Source organism: Lynx canadensis, chromosome A1 (genome assembly GCF_007474595.2).
Source record: "Lynx canadensis isolate LIC74 chromosome A1, mLynCan4.pri.v2, whole genome shotgun sequence".
NCBI lineage: Eukaryota > Metazoa > Chordata > Mammalia > Carnivora > Felidae > Lynx > Lynx canadensis.
The window spans coordinates 181,934,272-181,951,539 of NC_044303.2; the positions used below are offsets into that span (position 1 = coordinate 181,934,272).

General features: G+C 33.9%; 1 protein-coding gene across 2 annotated transcripts in view; it reads right to left on the reverse strand.

Annotated features, from left to right (window-relative positions):
- Window positions 1-3,468: 3,468 nt before the first annotated feature.
- Window positions 3,469-17,268, reverse strand: part of LOC116738251 (teneurin-2-like) — a 77,729-nt gene continuing 63,929 nt past the window's right edge. Inside the window, exons 2-3 of one of the 2 annotated variants that reach the window (XM_032594239.1) lie at window positions 7,249-7,323; window positions 3,469-3,807 (exon numbers count right to left, since the gene is read on the reverse strand). In XM_032594239.1, the coding sequence (XP_032450130.1) occupies window positions 3,515-3,807; window positions 7,249-7,323 (368 nt within the window). In that variant the 3' untranslated portion in view covers window positions 3,469-3,514. The remainder of the gene's footprint in view (window positions 3,808-7,248; window positions 7,324-17,268) is intronic. The other variant, XM_032594240.1, reaches the window with a different exon arrangement.

Consider the following 17,268-nt stretch of genomic DNA (forward strand, 5'->3'; position numbering starts at 1 on the left):
GGTGGAAACAGAGAAGGTAAAGGGAAGGCTAATTTTCTTCTTTATCCAAGGCCAGATTTAGTTTTCTCTAATTTCTGGCTCTCTGTTCCACAGACAAGCTTCTTTCCTTTGAGTTTTCTTTTTCTTTATGGATTTCTAATAAAATAACTAAAACTAGAATTATGTTGGAAAAAAAACCCACTCAAGGATATTTTTAAGTCCCCAAGGTGAAGATATTGCCTAAGGGAGTCAAGAGTACACAGACCGAATTTTTTACAGTGTGTGCTATTCTGCATTTTTAAAAAGGCAATTAGTTATTCTTGTGTATTAGTGACTGCCCCATTTTCTCCATAACTCAGGTGATACAAAGGGCCTAAGAGAGGACATACTTTAAATGGGACATTTATTACCCCAAAAAAGGGATGATTCTAATTTAAAGTCACTGAGAAAGCTATTTCTATAGATGCAGTCAAATTACACAGCAGCAAAAACTTGGCCTTGCTGTTCTGAACTCTCACTGCCATTTCTAACTATGCCATCTTTAACTTAAAGACAGAGTCAAAGAACCTGATAAAACCACATGGGCCTGAGAGCTGTATTTATTTAAAGCAAGTAAAGCCAACACAATGTTAACTTGGTGGCCAAACTGAGTATAAGATGCAAGGCTGTGAAGAAAAAGGAAAAAAAAAGGAAAAAAAAAAGAATAAATTTATCATGTGTTCAGCGTGATGGGACTTTCAAGTTACCAGGTTACTAGATCATTTTTGTCACAGTAGCATGCAGGAAGAACTCTTGGCAGGAAAGGCTTTTATTACACGAGTCTGAAGGTTATTTACCTGTGTCACACTACAGAAAGAGAATTTGGTTTTAGAGATCTGCTTTTGCATTCTAACTCTGCTTAGCAAAACCACAATTGGAATTTTTAAGTGCAATGTTTAAATAAGCACTGTGAACATCGAGTTACCCCCAAGATCCCACCTTGAAAATGAAATGAAAATATATGGGATACAAAGAAAAAATTCATTTTGTGAGCACCTATCTTTAAAATCTAAAATTGAATCCGAGAGCTTCTTTCTCAAAGTATAGATTCTTTAACTTCCTCTTCAGGAGAGGCATACCTAAAAGGTTATTGATTTGGTTCTGAAGGACAGCGTGTTTATTATGGAGGAAGCCATTGCAGGGTACAAGTGTGAGAAATTAATGATGGCTTTGTAAGTGTCCACGCTGTGGTGTGGAACCAGTGGGGCAACTGTCAATCTATATGATAATACATTCCCAAACTTCATAAAATCAGTCATGTGAAAATGCATTGATTTCTTTGTGAGCTAAACAGAATTTGTCAAAGAGAAAGAACGAGAAGTTTACTGAAGTTAACACCTCAGCCTGCAGAGTGGCTCACAACTCACTTTTTATTTGCTTAATGAGTTTATGATGGGACGTGCAAAATCTCTTATTTTTATTTTTGGCCCCAAATGAGAACAGAACATGCATTATGTACATCTTGGGAATATGTGGAATGCTGAAAATTTTTAAAAAAGAGAGAAAAGGACATATATTTTATCTGTACATTTTTAAAATAACCCTCTAACGCCTAAGCTTGAACTCTGGCTTCCTTACCTCTTTTGTGCTCTGCCAGATGCAGGCACAAAAGAGTCTCTCAGTACTTTCAAGTACAGATTTCTTTATGCAATTCTGACTGCGTTATAACTAGCATTACAGGAAAATCTCGAGACACTAGACTCAAGGGTTTATTTTTCACCCAAATATAGGGATTTATATAGACTCCCGAAAGGTGGAAATTGTTCATATATGATGCCTTAAAGAATACTGGAAAAAAGAGACTACTTTTGGTCTACCAAATACATTATTAATTATAAAGTTCTCCTACCCATAACAGTTCTAGGTAAATTCAAGGCAAGCGTTTTTTGCTCTCTTTGTTTCACTAGAAAACTCTCTTTATTAAGTTTTTAACATGTATATAGATTTTAAAAGAGAGGGTGCAGATTCTACCAACATGTTTAAATTTTGTAGAGATGGTTCCCACGAGACCAGTGAGAATACCACCGTGGAAGATTTGCCAAAAGACCTTGTTAAAATGTGCCATATATGCTTGGATAACAAGTGATTTTATTTATTAAGCAATCAAACTACTTCCATTTAAATAGTATTGGACACACACAGACTTGAAAAAGTACATCAGTAAATGGATTCAATGTATGCCTTTATGAAAACTTCCAAAAGTTAATTTCCTATCAGATAAGTGCCTTAGAGTGTTGAATGTGCCAAGTGTCAAAAATTTTGTTAAAATTCAAAATGAGTCAAGTACAGATTTTTCCTTGAGTGTGCACCTTGATTAGCTACACGAACGGAGGCATAAGTAAGACACATCTCCTTGTCCCCACTATAGAATAAATTATTTCCGAATTAAACACAAATTAAAATGCAACAGAGTGACATCTTTTTGGATATATGAGACTTACCCAGGAAATGATGTATTTTCAACACAGTTTTGAGATTAAACGATATTTAGCCATGCTTTTGCATTCACAACAAGCTGTCCGCCTGTGAATTTCTTTTTCTTCTTTTAAATGCAAGAAAATACTTAAAGCTGCTCTAGTAGAAGTTTGTAATATTTTACATAAACATTCTTAACTGATCTGTTTGTAAACAGTTTAATGGTAATTCTTTCCGCAAACACACAATATATTCATAACAAATCGCATAGCATTTGATGTTTTCTTCATAAATCAACTGTACCTAATGCAATTTATCTTTTAAGAGATGTTTTTGACTAAACACAGTTCTGAGTCACTAAGAAATCCAGAAATAAGCACCTTATCTCTTTAATGACTTGCCGAGGCTTCCCTATATTTACTGCTTAATGATCGGAAGCATTTAATTTTCAAAGTTTCATTAAAACCCATCTACAAAGCTGATGGATAAGCAATAGTGATTTGTGACAGAAGATGTGGGAAGCCATTAACCTACATAGGTACCAAGGAGGAAAGTGAACACAGAAGAGAATACTTTTTTGAAGACAAGTCTCTTCCTATTTGTCATTATTAAACTCCAGAGCATCTGTTCCAGGTTTGATCTTCAATACGGATATGAGGCATTGCCGCCTGGAAATGAAAGTCTAAGATAAGGTAGGATTCTTAAGATCTTCATGAAAAAAAATAACCCGGGTTGCCATTTACTGGGAAGGGGAAATCAATACGAAGACCTAGAAACTTGTGGCAAGAGGACATTTTCTAGGTATAGGTCATAGTTTATCAAGTTGCCTCTTTTGCAATGTAATTTACTTGCTAATAAGACCAACTGACTATAGCTGAATACTGTGTTATCATCGAAATGTGATTTTAAAATTCTCTCCTCATTTCTTGTGTGCTTGAGGTTTGCCGGTTTATTTTTCCCGAGCTCAGAGTGGGTAGACAAGGTCGATTTCAAAGAAAATGAATGGTTTTGTACTCCTCTTTATTAAAACACAGACATCCCAAACGCCACATTGCGCCATACCCAGAACATTAAAAGGTATTTAAGAAGCAGGCCTACCGTTCTCATCATCTGACTTATTTTCGTTGTCAGAATCGGTCAAAGTAAGGGCTGAGTTCTCACGACTGGACAGGCCGGAACTGCGTCTGGATTTTATCCCTCTCCCCCACAGTCTGATGGCGTGTTCTGGAGACATCCCTCCCTCTGTGTCGGAGTCGGCGTCAGACCCTGTGCTCAGAGAGTAGCCCTGATGAAGGATCCCCATGTCAGAACAGTAGCCACTTCGGTGTGGGGAGGGCTCACACATTCCCAATTCCGCAAGGGTGAAGTTAGTTCCTAAGGTGACAGCAACAGAGAGACCGATTATAAATTGTGAAATGCTTTACAAAGTTAAAATGTATTCTTACAAAAAACAGATGGATGCTTTTCCCATCCAAAAAACATATCAGATTCCCATGTTATACAGGAATATATGAGCATGAGTATTTAGGATATTGGGATACATTTGAGAACAAAAAAGTCAACATCTAAGATTAACTTTAATCCTAGGCCAGAATGCTCAGCTTTTGCTTCAAAAATGTTACAGCATTTACTGTTGTCTAGGTAGCACATGTAGCTGGAAAAACTACTGGATTTAGAATAATAGCTAATATATACCAAGTGCTTTCTTAGCTCTGGGCATCTTTTGGTTTGCAACTTTTATTTTACATTTTTATAGGTGACAATAACTTAATGAAGAAGATAATATTATGTAATCATTTTGTAAGGAAACTGAGGAACAGAGGAACAGAGAATTTAAGTGACTTACCCAAGGTCACACATCTAGATTGTAGCAAAACATGGATCTGATCCTTGAGCAGTCTGTCTTCGTGTCAAAGAACCTTAATCCTCCAATAAATGTGAGTGGTGGCCAGGAGACCTGGGTACCAGTCCCAGCTTCCCACTGGTAAGTCTCATTGTGGCAAGTCTCTTACTCCTTGAGCCCCAGTTTTCTCATCTGTAAAATCTGGGTATTAATCTCTTAAATTCCTCTCAGGATCACTGTGTATCTTCTATGTGATAATACCCACCGAACTCTTTTTTTTTTTTTTTTTAAATAAACTATGTAATGTATTATTTAATTCAGCGTCTGAGGGATGAAAAGTCAGTCCTCATGTTTTTAAATGATATTAAACAATGTCTGTTTGCTCACACAACTTAGAACCACAAGTAGGTTTCAACTATGGAGCATGAATGTGTGCACAAATGGGAAGCAGAAGCAAAGAGGCATTTATTGAACGTTTATATGTTACCAGTGTTGGGCATGTGGCCAGGCAGTTGATAGGCTTTCAATCTCATTTAAATCTCATAATAGCCCAACAGTTTAGGTGTTGAGCATTTTACAGAGAGGTTAAATACTGTGTCCAAGGTCATGCTTAGGCAAGTGGCTGATCCAAGATACAGCGCTAATCTGCCAATTCCTAGCCTTTGCTCATTCTACAAGGTGAAATGATCTCAATCAAAAACCAGCCTGTAACATTCTGGCACAGTGAATGCTCTATCTATGTGTGTGCTTAGTATTACAGCTTCTTAAAAGACATTTTAAGGTTTCAATGAAAATTAGATGGAGTCATGCGGTACATTCTATTTACTGACATATGAAGCTGATTTTTTTTTTTTTTGTCTTTACTCAAGCTATGGACAATGGGGGAAAATGCACTGAAGAAATGCACTTCAATGCTATAAGTGAAGAAAACCTTATAAATAACACCAAAGCCATGGTTTATGTTATGTACATTGATTATATTAGGGCCAGTCCCTATCAATCATATCCCCAAACTTATGATATAACTTAACTCCTCTATGATACTCCAAATACATGATGTTATTTCTTAGCTTTCATTTTTAAAAAGCCTTAAACAGCTGTTTGTATTAACCTAGTGTGACTTTACTTTGTAATAGACATATATTTTTATTCTGAGGTTTTACTTTCCATTCTTTACTATATGTTGATGTTCCACAGCCTTCTTTAGCTGTGTAAATGGGACCAAACCCAATTTTATACATAAATGTCTCTGAAGAGTGAAACCTATTCATTGGAGAGCTAACCCAAGCAAAATTTCCTGTGGGAATGGGGTAACTTCCTGCTACCTGGGTAGGAAAGAGGGACATCCTTACTGCCACCAGCATGGTCCCAAATGCTGTTCTGCCCAGTGTACTCTGTTCCAGTTTACATCTCGGTAATTAGGTATTGTCTCATAATTGTACAGTAAACTGTATATTTCCATTTTGGTAGTCTATAAAACAAAAGTTAAGTTCATGTATGTCTGATATTAAGATACTTTTCTATTTTTATCATCTCATTCTTAAGTAAACTAAATATTAACATTCTCCCATCTTGTTTTTAGAGCTCATGTTGGCTCTGGACAGGCATGAAATATAAGGCTTCCTTTACCTTCAATAAAAGAAAACACGTCAAACTAAAACATACATGTTTTTATTCCACATGTGGGAATTTTAAGCTATATGATTCCATTTGAAATGGAGTGTGTATGCATTAAGGCAACTTTCCTGATGGTTTTCCCACACCTCATTATCTGGAACAAGCTTCAAAGACCTCCTCAGGAAAAGAGAAACATCTGTGAGAGGAAAAGAAGCCTCAGTTTTCAGAGCATCCCATGTGCTTTTCAATCTTGAAGTAATAGGCAATAAGCCTAGGGCATGGAAATACATGGAATAAATATAGTCTCCCTTCTTTGGTTATCAAATTTACTTGATGATAAGAAATTAAAATATTATTTTTCTGTTAAAACAAACTTGAGATCATCATAAATTAGTTAAAATTTGCATAATTTTTTAAAGTAATCACAAATGTTAGAAAAAAGTAGAGTTCAAGAGTTTCAGCTTTAAGCATACAGCCCCAAAGCCACAAACAAACAACACTGTAAAGAAAATTGGAGGTATTGTACTCAATTCACCAGGAAAAAGTAACCAAGTTCACACTGGCTTACAGGAAGCCAGATTTTCCTCTAAATTCAGAAAAATTTTCCTCTAGACTCCTCAAAAATATTACCTTCTAAACGCCTCATCTTCATCTTCCAGTAGGACAACAGTCCGCCAATGTTACCCATTTCTCACAATTCCTAGTTAGGTGCCTTTTGTCCTCAACTAACTCAAAGAATAGGAATCCTATTCTAAGTATCTGGGACAGATTCTGGACCAAGCCTTTCCCAAGTGTGCTGGCTTAACATATGAAGCCGGTGAGCCACATACACATTGGAAAGGAAAAGCTGATCTATCATTTATTAAATCATTCAGCAAATATTTATCGTTCCTGGTGCTGTGATAGGCATTGGGGATATAACAGGGAGCCTTATAAAAATGGAGCCCATGACATTTACAGTATAATCGGGAAAGAGACATTAATCAAAGAATCACATAAACAATGTACAATTTATAGAGTGATAAATACTATATAGGAAAAGGACAAGGAGCCATGAAAGGTCATCCTGTGGTCCAACTGTTCATTCTTTCACAGCTTGCCCAACAAATGTTCAGCTAGTGGTGGACTCACTAGTTGGAGGGACCATGAATTTGCTCCATGAAGTTATCAGGCCCCCTTCAGTTTGCTCTTACCATACCATTCCCAAACATTCCTCTATATACATTGATTTCAGACAAACATTTGTCATGTAGTTCGTCTTACAGTACAAAACCTTCGTGTCATACCCTTCAGCTCAGAATGTAAATAGTATAGGGGAATTTTAACACCATGCCAACTTATTGTTTTGCACTTACTTTGCTCATTGATGGAAGGTTGATTTTGCTTTAATTCATCTTGTATAATTATGTCTTTATTAAGCTCCATGGCAGCTTTGAATGGAAGAGAGAAACTAGTCATTGTGTGATTCTCCAAGCTAAGATTTCTAGTGGAAAACAGTCAACATTTCTTTCCTTCTTTACTTTCTTGCAGAAAGATAGAAAGAGTCATAATATTTCAGTATTCATGAAATACCTTCCATCTGCCTCTAATCTCTCTGGTATCACATTAAAGTGGGAATGTAGATAATGTTTCAAACTCATTTCATTTCAGGTATATGTTTTATGGTTGCTACTAATAAACTTCCCAGTGTGGCCTCATACTACATTGTCAAGGCCAAAGTCACTATTTCTATAGATGAATGATTGCACAAAATCTGTATTTACATAATGGAATTTTAGTATAATTTAAGGTGTTGGGAGAGAACCCCAATGTCTAAAAAATTGTTAGGTGGATCAAGAGAGCAGAACACAAGTGTTTAAAAATAACTTTCTTGAGAAGTCTCTTCTACTTTAAGTTGTCTTTTTCTTGATCATAGTCTCAATGTGTAACCCAGATCCTCTCCAAAACTTTTTTAGAGATAAATTTGGCAATAGATATCAAGAGTCATCCATTGACCAACTAGTTGTTGTTGGGGACACAATTCAAAGGAAAGATATGCCAGCACATTGTGATCATGGCTTTATTTTCTAAGTTTTTACCAACTTCTCACACTTTGAAATAACCTTTAACTAGGAGAAGCACATATGTCGCTAAGTCAGAATTATCATGTCATGGTAATACCAGGGAATACAAATAGCACTGGAAATGTCAGCATTTGAACAGATTTTCTACTATGAGGGCAGGAAGATAAAAGTTAACTGTAGTAATAGAGGAGTACAATATAGAAAACTTTTATTATCTAAATATTCACTATGCAATATGCAAATATTCACTATTCACATCCCCTGAATTTAAGAGATGAAATTCTACACACAGAAGAGTTACTATGAAAACATGAAAGCAGTCACTAATGATCACTTATAAAATTAATCCCCCCCATCCCCATCCACTTACTGCTAGCATCTCTTCTCATATCAACCACCATATCAACGTCTATGTCATCAGGTAGTTAGTGATAACAGAAAGTAATATGGTGCCAATGTGAGATTAAGTTGTAAAGCTTGTGAAGATGCAGATTTCCATGAAGTCAATAAAAGTGATGCTAAAAAACACTAGGATCATAAGCAAGGCCACATAATTACCATTATCTAACAGAATTAACCTGTTAACAAGAAAAACTAGAAACACATGTTGGCATGGTGGATTCTTCAAAAGACGACTTGACATACTTCCAGTTCTGGATCAAGGTAAAATTCCTCACTTCTCTCTACTTCTCCCACTAGGTGCAGCTAAAAACCTCTGAACAGTACATATAAAAAACACATAAAAAGAGTTTAAAAAGGGTTGAGAAGAAGATAGACCTATTAGGATCCTGAGACCTGAGGAAGGATATGGTTGTGAGTTCCCTGGAGTTTCTTTTTGCCTTATATATCCCAGACCTGGTGTTGGAGAAATCTGCAGATTAAAAACACCAGTGCAAGCAGACAAAGCCCAGAGTAAAGCCTACTGTACTTAAGGGTCCTTCCTTACCTCCACAAACATCTCAGGATGGAATTGAGTGGTAAGCCAGAATTTCATCCTTAACCAGTAGGAATAAACCTTCCCAGACACCCCACACAAAGGTGTTATTGGTGGCTATAAGGGGATCCTGGACTTCTATCTCCACCCAGTGGGGTGGTCATGAAGCACCCCTTCCTCTCCCTGCTGGTGTCAGAGAAGAATTAATGTTAAATTTCCTTTCACCACCACTGAAGGATTTGTGGGGGAACTGTAGTAAAGAGTTGCCCTTCTCCCTCTAAGCCAAGTTGGTAACTTCAGAATCGTAGTGAAAAGTCTGAAAACCCCACTCAGCTCAGGGGCAAGAGAGCATCACTTCTCAATCCATACCCCCTGCCTTGTCAAAGTAGGCCAAGTGAGGGACTTGGACCTTCCCCTCCACCTGGCAGGCAAGCCTCAGTGTCTCATTTTTCCCACTGGCTTGGTAGCAGAAGAGGCCTGCTGAAACAGAAGATTTAAATGAGATCCAGAGTTTCAAAACATAATAGCCAGGATACAATAAAAAAATCACTCATCATACCAAGAATCAGGAAAATCTCAACTTGAATGAGGAATGCTAATTATTTAAGTAAAAGGTTAATGAGCAGTCCTTAGGAAAATTAATGAATTCATCAATTTTTTTTTTGCAAAATTCAACTCTGTGATTATGATGCAAAATTCAGTGTAAAGTGAAAGATGTATAATATAGTCATGCAATTTTGCCATAAAATGTGTATATTATGCCTCCCACAAAAATTGTTATTCTATATCCTTTTGAATAATTATAGCATAGTTCGAATAATAAATTGTATTAAACATAAAATCAAATATACTTTTGATAATCAATTTTATTTTCTGAAGACAAAGTTACAATAAATTATCTTTACTATTTAATATGAAATATTGATTCTTTTTAAAAATTGAATCCATTTTTAAGTGGCCTTTTTCTAGCATCATTTATCCTAAGACAAAGAAAATCTCTTGTAAATAAACATGGGTCACTTTTCCTGAGCAAATGTTAGAGTCTACATTTTCAAGTCAGAAATGAGTATAAACTCCAAATTTTCTAACAAGTGTTTAAGAAAAGGATATAAATTGCAATGTTGTAGTTCTTTTTTATCACAGGAAATGAAGTAATTTTATCTGATGCCTTAAGCTTTTTCAGCAAAAAGTTATCAAATAAAATATAGCAATTATAAGTGATAAAACATAACTTTTAATTTTGATCAATCAAAATGTATCAGCAGATTACTACCTTATATGTAATATCGATACCTTACATTGAAATTTGAGCAATGATTGATATGCACAAGCTAAAAAGAATAATCACTTACCAAAAATTTGCCAATACTATCTAAAATATTATTTTCAAAGTCTAAAATCTACATATCTGTATATGCATTGATAAAAATTTTGAAAACTAGTGAAGAAACTACTTATGAATTTTAATGTTTTATACCTGTGTATACTAAAATTCTTCACATAAACTCCTTCTTAATGCCCTTCTAAAGTTCATCTGATTTTACATATTCAGATATTTTCCCAAATGTTGACAAAACTATTCATGAAAAGTCCTGTGGCTTAAAATTACAGAGTAGGTATACATGCATTATTATTCATAAAAAAAATTAAGTCAACTATTTAGATTTCAAAAATGCACTTTAAGAATAATTTTTTTTTTACATATAGCACTAAAATGTTAATATTTTGAGATTTCTAAACTTTCAGATGAATTATGGGCTAGATGGGTGATGGGTACTAAAGAGAGTACTTGTGATGCACACTAGGTATTGTATGTAATGAATCATTGTATTCTACCTCGGAAGCCAATACTGCACTGTATGTTAACAAACTAAAATTTAAATAAATAAAAAAAGGGGAAAAAATCTCCATCTAAATGCATGATGTGTCACAACTTTCACAATTTTTAACTAGAATCATCCCCATGTCAATAAACTCATTCTAAATCAAGGAAACATCAAAATGGTTAGTGACGACAGGAGAGTTTCCAATATCCTCCATTTGTCTGTAAGCTTTGTGACTTCAAAGTGAAAGGTGAATGTGGCATTCTCCTCTGGTATGGTGGCATTTTCAGTGTTCCAAACTGAACAAAGCCCAAATTGGAAAACCCAAAGCAGCTACAACAAAAGGTTCTGCAGAGCAACTGCCAGTTCATAAATAGAAATGAAATACCCAGTAACCTAGCTAGTTGGAGACTCCTTTCTGCTGATGAAAATTTCAACAAAACAAAACAGAAAACCCAATTCCGGTATTAAAAACTATGCAAATCAATTGTCTTACGTAACAGCATTACAAAGGTGTATAGTCATCTGACCTCATGAGACTCTGCCTCTTCAAACAAATTGCTTTTAGAGAGAGAAAATAAATAAATAAATAAATAAATAAATAAATAAATAAATAAATAAATAAATAAATACAAGTCAATAGTGAGTGAGCAGTAACGGTCTGGCTGTCCTATGTTTGAGAACAACTACTAGATTAGCTTACATTTACTGAGGACCTCATGGTGTGGCAGGCACTGTTCTAAATGCGTTCACAAGCAATTTTCAAATTTATTAGGACAGCAGCCCTATAAAATTGACACTAAGGTAGGCTAGGGTTAAAGTGGAAATTCCTGAATTTGTTTAAAAAAAAGTGCTTGTTGAACATAAATTCTTAGAATTATTTCTTCAGATGAGTCCCCATTTTATGCATTTATAAAATAAACATAAAAATAGCACCCATCTTCATAGGGTTGTTGTGAGCACTGAATTAGACAACGCAGTTATAAAAATACTTCTTAAAACATTGCCTGCCACAGAGTAACCTTACAACAAATATAGCTATCATGATGATCATCAGCTTACAGAAGCAGAAACTTTATTTTTTTTAAGGGTTAACATTTTCTATTTTCTGAGTTGATTTTACAAGTTTTGGAACAATCAATATTTCTAGGAATCTGCTCATTTCATCTATATTTTCAAATGGATTGATACAAAGTTATCAAGTATTTTTGAATCCTTTTAAATTTCTGTTATACTTGTAGAATATTGTCTTTATTTTCATTTTTGACATTACTTATTTGTGCTTTCTTTTTTTAAAAATAAAAAATGAGTATAGTTGCCACATTAATTTCAAATGTATAGTATAGTGATTCAACATGTCTAGTGTTATGCTCTGCATACCAAAAATGTAGCTACCATCTTTCACCATACACTATAATTATATCATTGACACTATTCCCTTTTTGTACCATTTATTCCCATGATTTATTCGTTCCATAATGGGAAGGCTGTATCTCCCTATCCCCTTTCCTCATTTTGATCATCCCCTCTACCCCTTACCCTATAGGAATTATAAGTTTATTCTCTGTATTTATAGGTCTGATTCTGCTTTTTGTTTGCTTATCTTTTATGGGGGGCTTTTAATTCACACGAGTGATATCATATGTCATTTGTTTATCTCAGTCTGATTTATTCATGTCTTCTAGACTGATATATGTTGTCACAAATGGCCAAAAAAAAACCCCAACTCATCCTTTTTAATGGCTGTATAATATTCCTGTGTGTGTGTGTGTGTGTGTGTGTGTGTGTGTGTGTGTGTGTGTACACACCACATGTTCCTTAGTAGAAATACCATATGATCCAATAATTCTACTACTGGGAATTTACCCAAAGAAAATGTAATCATGAATTTTAAAAAATATATGCACCCCTATGTTTATTGCAGCAGTATTTATAGTAGCCACGACATGGAAACTACCTAAATATCCACCAATAGATTGGTGTATTTTCTTTATTTTAACTGGATTTTCACCAATGACTGCTTTTGTCTTTCAAAAAACACATTTTTGCTTTTCTGATTCTATATGTTTTTTAGTTTATTACCTTCTACCCTTATATATACAAATTATTCTTTTCTCCTCCTTTGAGTTTATTCAATGATTCTTTTCCATATCTTTAAAATTTGAATCTTTACATCATCAGTATTCAGCCATGCTACTTTTTTATTATGAATATTTCACACTATAAATTTTTTTAACCACCACTTTTACTATATTTGTCAACTTTTGATTCATAGCATTTTCACTGTTGTTTAGATATAAACATTTTACATATCTATTGCACCTATTTATTAAGTTTCCAAATGTGATATGTCGTATATATTTCTGTTTTTGACTTCTAATTTAATTCTGTTTGCCTAGAGAGCAAAATTTTTATGTTACTAAACCTTTGAATAATTTTGAAACTTGTTCTATAAGCTGATAAACTTTTTACAAGTATTTTCTATGTATCTAAGAAGAACACATGTTCTCTAATTACTGAGTGCAAGGTTCTATATCTGTCAATTCAACTAAATTATTAATCATGTGTTCAATTCTTCTATACGGTAGTAATTCTTCTCTATGATTTGCTGTTTGCTTGTCTTATCAATAAATGAAAGATGTATGATAAAATTTCATACAATAATTGGTGTTTCTTCCCATAGTTGTATCACTATCTGCTATTTGTCTATTTAAGGCTCCATTATGCTAAGTGTATATAGGTTTAGAATTATTACAGATTTCTGATAGATTGAATATTTTATCATTAATATACAGTGACTATCTCTAATAAACATTCTTGAAATAATATCTGATTTTAATATCAATTATATTTTAAAATGAATTTGTCCATTTCATCCAAATTACTATAGTTTATGACAATACCTATGAATATGTGTAGGATCCATAACAATATCCCTTATTTAATTCTTGATTTGGAGTATTTGTGTATTTTCTCTTTTATCTTGATCATTCTTGCTAGGGATTTATCAATTTTATCAGTTTTTCAAAGGACCAGCTTTTGTATTCAGTATTTTCTTTTATTGTTTATTTTCTGTTTCTTTGATTTTTGCCCTTGATTATTTTTCTTTACTTAAGTTCAGGTTTTATTTGCCCATTCTTTTCTAGATTCTTGAGGTAGAAAGATAGATCACTGACTTAAAAACAATATTTCTTAAATAAACAAGCAAGCCTATATACTTTCCCTATTCACCTGTATCTCACAAATTTGAATATGTTGTACATTATCATTAAATTCCAAATATTTTTTAGTTTCTCTTGTACGTCTTTGACACATGGGTTACTTAGAAGTGTGTAATTTTATTTCCACATATCTGGATTTGTCGAGATTTCTTTTATTGATTTCTCACTTAAGTACTTGATGGACAGAGAACAGATTCTCCAAAATTTCCTCTTGAAAGTCATTGAAACTTACTTCGTAGCTCAGAATATAGTATATGTTGCTGAATGTTTCACTGTAAGATAAAGTATATTTACAGTTTTATGTAGTGTTCTATAAACGTCTATTTGGTTGAGAGGAATAACAGTGTTGTTCTATAGACCTTTACTAATAATTTTGGTATAGTTCTTCAATTAGTTACTGAGGAAAAGATTGAATCTGTAAGGAAGTATGTTTTTTTCTTTCTCTTTATACTTCTGTCAATTTTCCCTCCATTGCTTCCTCCCCCTCCTGTACCTCTCCCTCTTGTCTTTTTGAAACTGTTATTAGACACACATATTTTTACCTCTCCAGGGTGAATTAACACTTTTATCAATTTCAAATATCCATCTTTTTCTTTTGTAATACTTCTTGTATTAAAGCCTATTTTCCTGATATAAAATAGTCAAGCCAGCTTTCTTAAGTTTACTGTATGCAGTAAACATATCATACATCTATTTCTGTTCCTTTACTTTCAACTTCTCTGTGTCTGTATTTAAAGATATGTTTTTGTGGACAGCATGTATTTGGGACTTGGTATTTATCTGAGAATCTTTTCCTTTTAATTGGTGGTACAGCCCATTTATATTCATGTAATTATTGATATGGCTGGATGTAGTTTCATCATTCTGCTGTGTTTTTCCTATCTGTCCCTTTTTTGGTCATTCCTTTCTACTTTCTGTCATTTTCTTTCCTAGCTTCACTTGAGTTAATATTTTTTTGAAAAATTCATTTTAGTTTTTCTATTGATTTTTAAGCTATCTCCTCACATTATTATTTAGTGGTTACTTTAGGGATTACAATATGTATGCTAGGCCAGTCTATTCTGAATTCTGATCTTATATGCTGTTCCTTCAATTTCTGTGAATTCATAATTCCTTTATTCTAAAAATTTCTCAGCCATGGCCTCTTAAATATTTACTCACTTGTATACTCTTCATTCTCTTCACTAATTAAACTAAGTATTATCCTCCTTCTCTCTACATGTCTCTATTATATTTTTTAATCTCTCTTCTTTCTGTGCTGTTTGTTGCTAATTTCTTCTCGCTATTTTTTCCAGTTGACTAATTCTCTCTTTAATTGTGCCTGATCTCATATTTGCTGTATGAACTCAACTATTATTTCAAAAATTATGTATTTCATTTATAAAACTTATATAGCTTTTTAAGTATTTCTGTTCAGTTTTTCTATTATCTTCTTACTTGCTAATTTGCATATTATACATAGTTAAAAGTATGGATCTAACAAATCATGTTTTAGAACTTCAAAGATCAAAACTGGTTGTTAATTGATTTGCTTGCTCTTAATTATGAAGGTCTGTTTTCATATGAAATTAAGTATATTTATTTTAACTGACATTGGTTTAATTTTCAGAACTCATAAGGGCCTCAAATGAAGATTTTTTCCTTCCTGAAAAATTTGCATTTGCTTCTCTCTAAGACATGTGGTACTATTGTCACATATCTCTTTCAGGATTTGGTTAATGCAGGAATCTTAGTTTCATGTCCTCCTTCTTGTTCTAAGTCCAAGGTCCAATCTCCTAAATGCAGGTCTGATATCAGTGCTTGCTCTCAGTGAAGACCCACCATGAGCATGCAGTTCAATCTTCAGATTTCTGGTTTTAGCTCATTTTTGATTTTTATTTTGTTTTCATTTAGCTGCTTAGAGATTTATCTTATTTACTGTGAGGACTATATTATTGTTGTTTGGATCAGGCTACTTAATATTCTTATGTTTCAATTATCTCCGTTATAAAATGGAGGAAATTATAGCACTGCTTGCCTCATATGGTCATTGTGTCAACGACACAATGGAATATTTAGAATATTCCAGAATAAAATCAAAAGTCAATAAATATTACCTATTATTATTATTACTATTATTACATTACTAGTAAGTATAAAAATATGAAATGATGGGCATGATTCCTTTTAAAAATTTTTTCTACCTCTATACAAACAGAATACTCTCCCAGCAAACGGCATATATTTATATATTTAATGTTTATTCCATTAAGTAATATAACATTCTGCTTTCGTAAAGGAAAACAGAGAATACTTGCTATGTCAGTAGAGAAGCTACCAACATTAATTGAAATTTTGACAAAGACATGACATTTGCATTCTCAGCACTCATGAAGGTCCCTGTCTCCATCATGCACTTTGTTTTGAAAACATTTTGACTTTCCTATCACTGAAGGATTATTCTAGATCTCAAGAGTTAATTAACTCATCTACAGTCTGACATCTAATGAGATAGATAGATTGCAGACTACCATCAGGTGAATATATGTATAGCAGACATTTTGCTTCAGTAACTAATCAGAGTCTACTCTGTAACCACAAATATTGGGGAGAAATGTTAATGATATACTCTTGTTTGTAAATCAATTCCTTTAAATCAACTGCTTCATTACCAATTACGATTTCGATACTTGTCTAAAACCATGTTAAGCATCCCACCACAGAGCTTGTAGAGAATGGCAAGACCATAGTTTCCTAGTGCCTGTTAGCATCATTAAACAGGGAGAGGATAATTGAAACTGAATCAAGAGTATTCTTTTTCTTCCTTTCCCACCTTGCTTCCTGTGTTCCAAACACATGTTGTAGGTTACAAGTACATGTAAAGCCTTAATTACATTTAGCATCTGGCAGCTGTTGACTTACAGAGAGTTGTTGAGTCACATAAACTCAAAGTCAAAAGGAAATTCAGGAATAGAAGGCAGAAGCTTCCTCAGTGGAGTAAAAAAAATCTTATGTTCTCACAGCTGAAATACTCTAACCATCAGCACTATTATGTTCATGGTGTGAGTGGGTGACGCTGTAACTAATCAGTTTCAGCAATACCAGAGACTAACTTGCCACTAAAATACATCATTCCCAATGTAGTTAGAGCCATCAACCAAAGGACCTTATAAGCATTGCTTTTAATACGAGATGGATTCACGCAATGGAGACAACAGCTTTACAAGGATTTCAGCATATCTAGAGGCATCAACTGATGACTTTCTTTAAAAAAAAGATCTTCCAACCACTCAAAAGTGTCACCAAAGTTAGATGTGCCAAGTAATTTCGTTCATATACTGTTTATTTTGGGAAG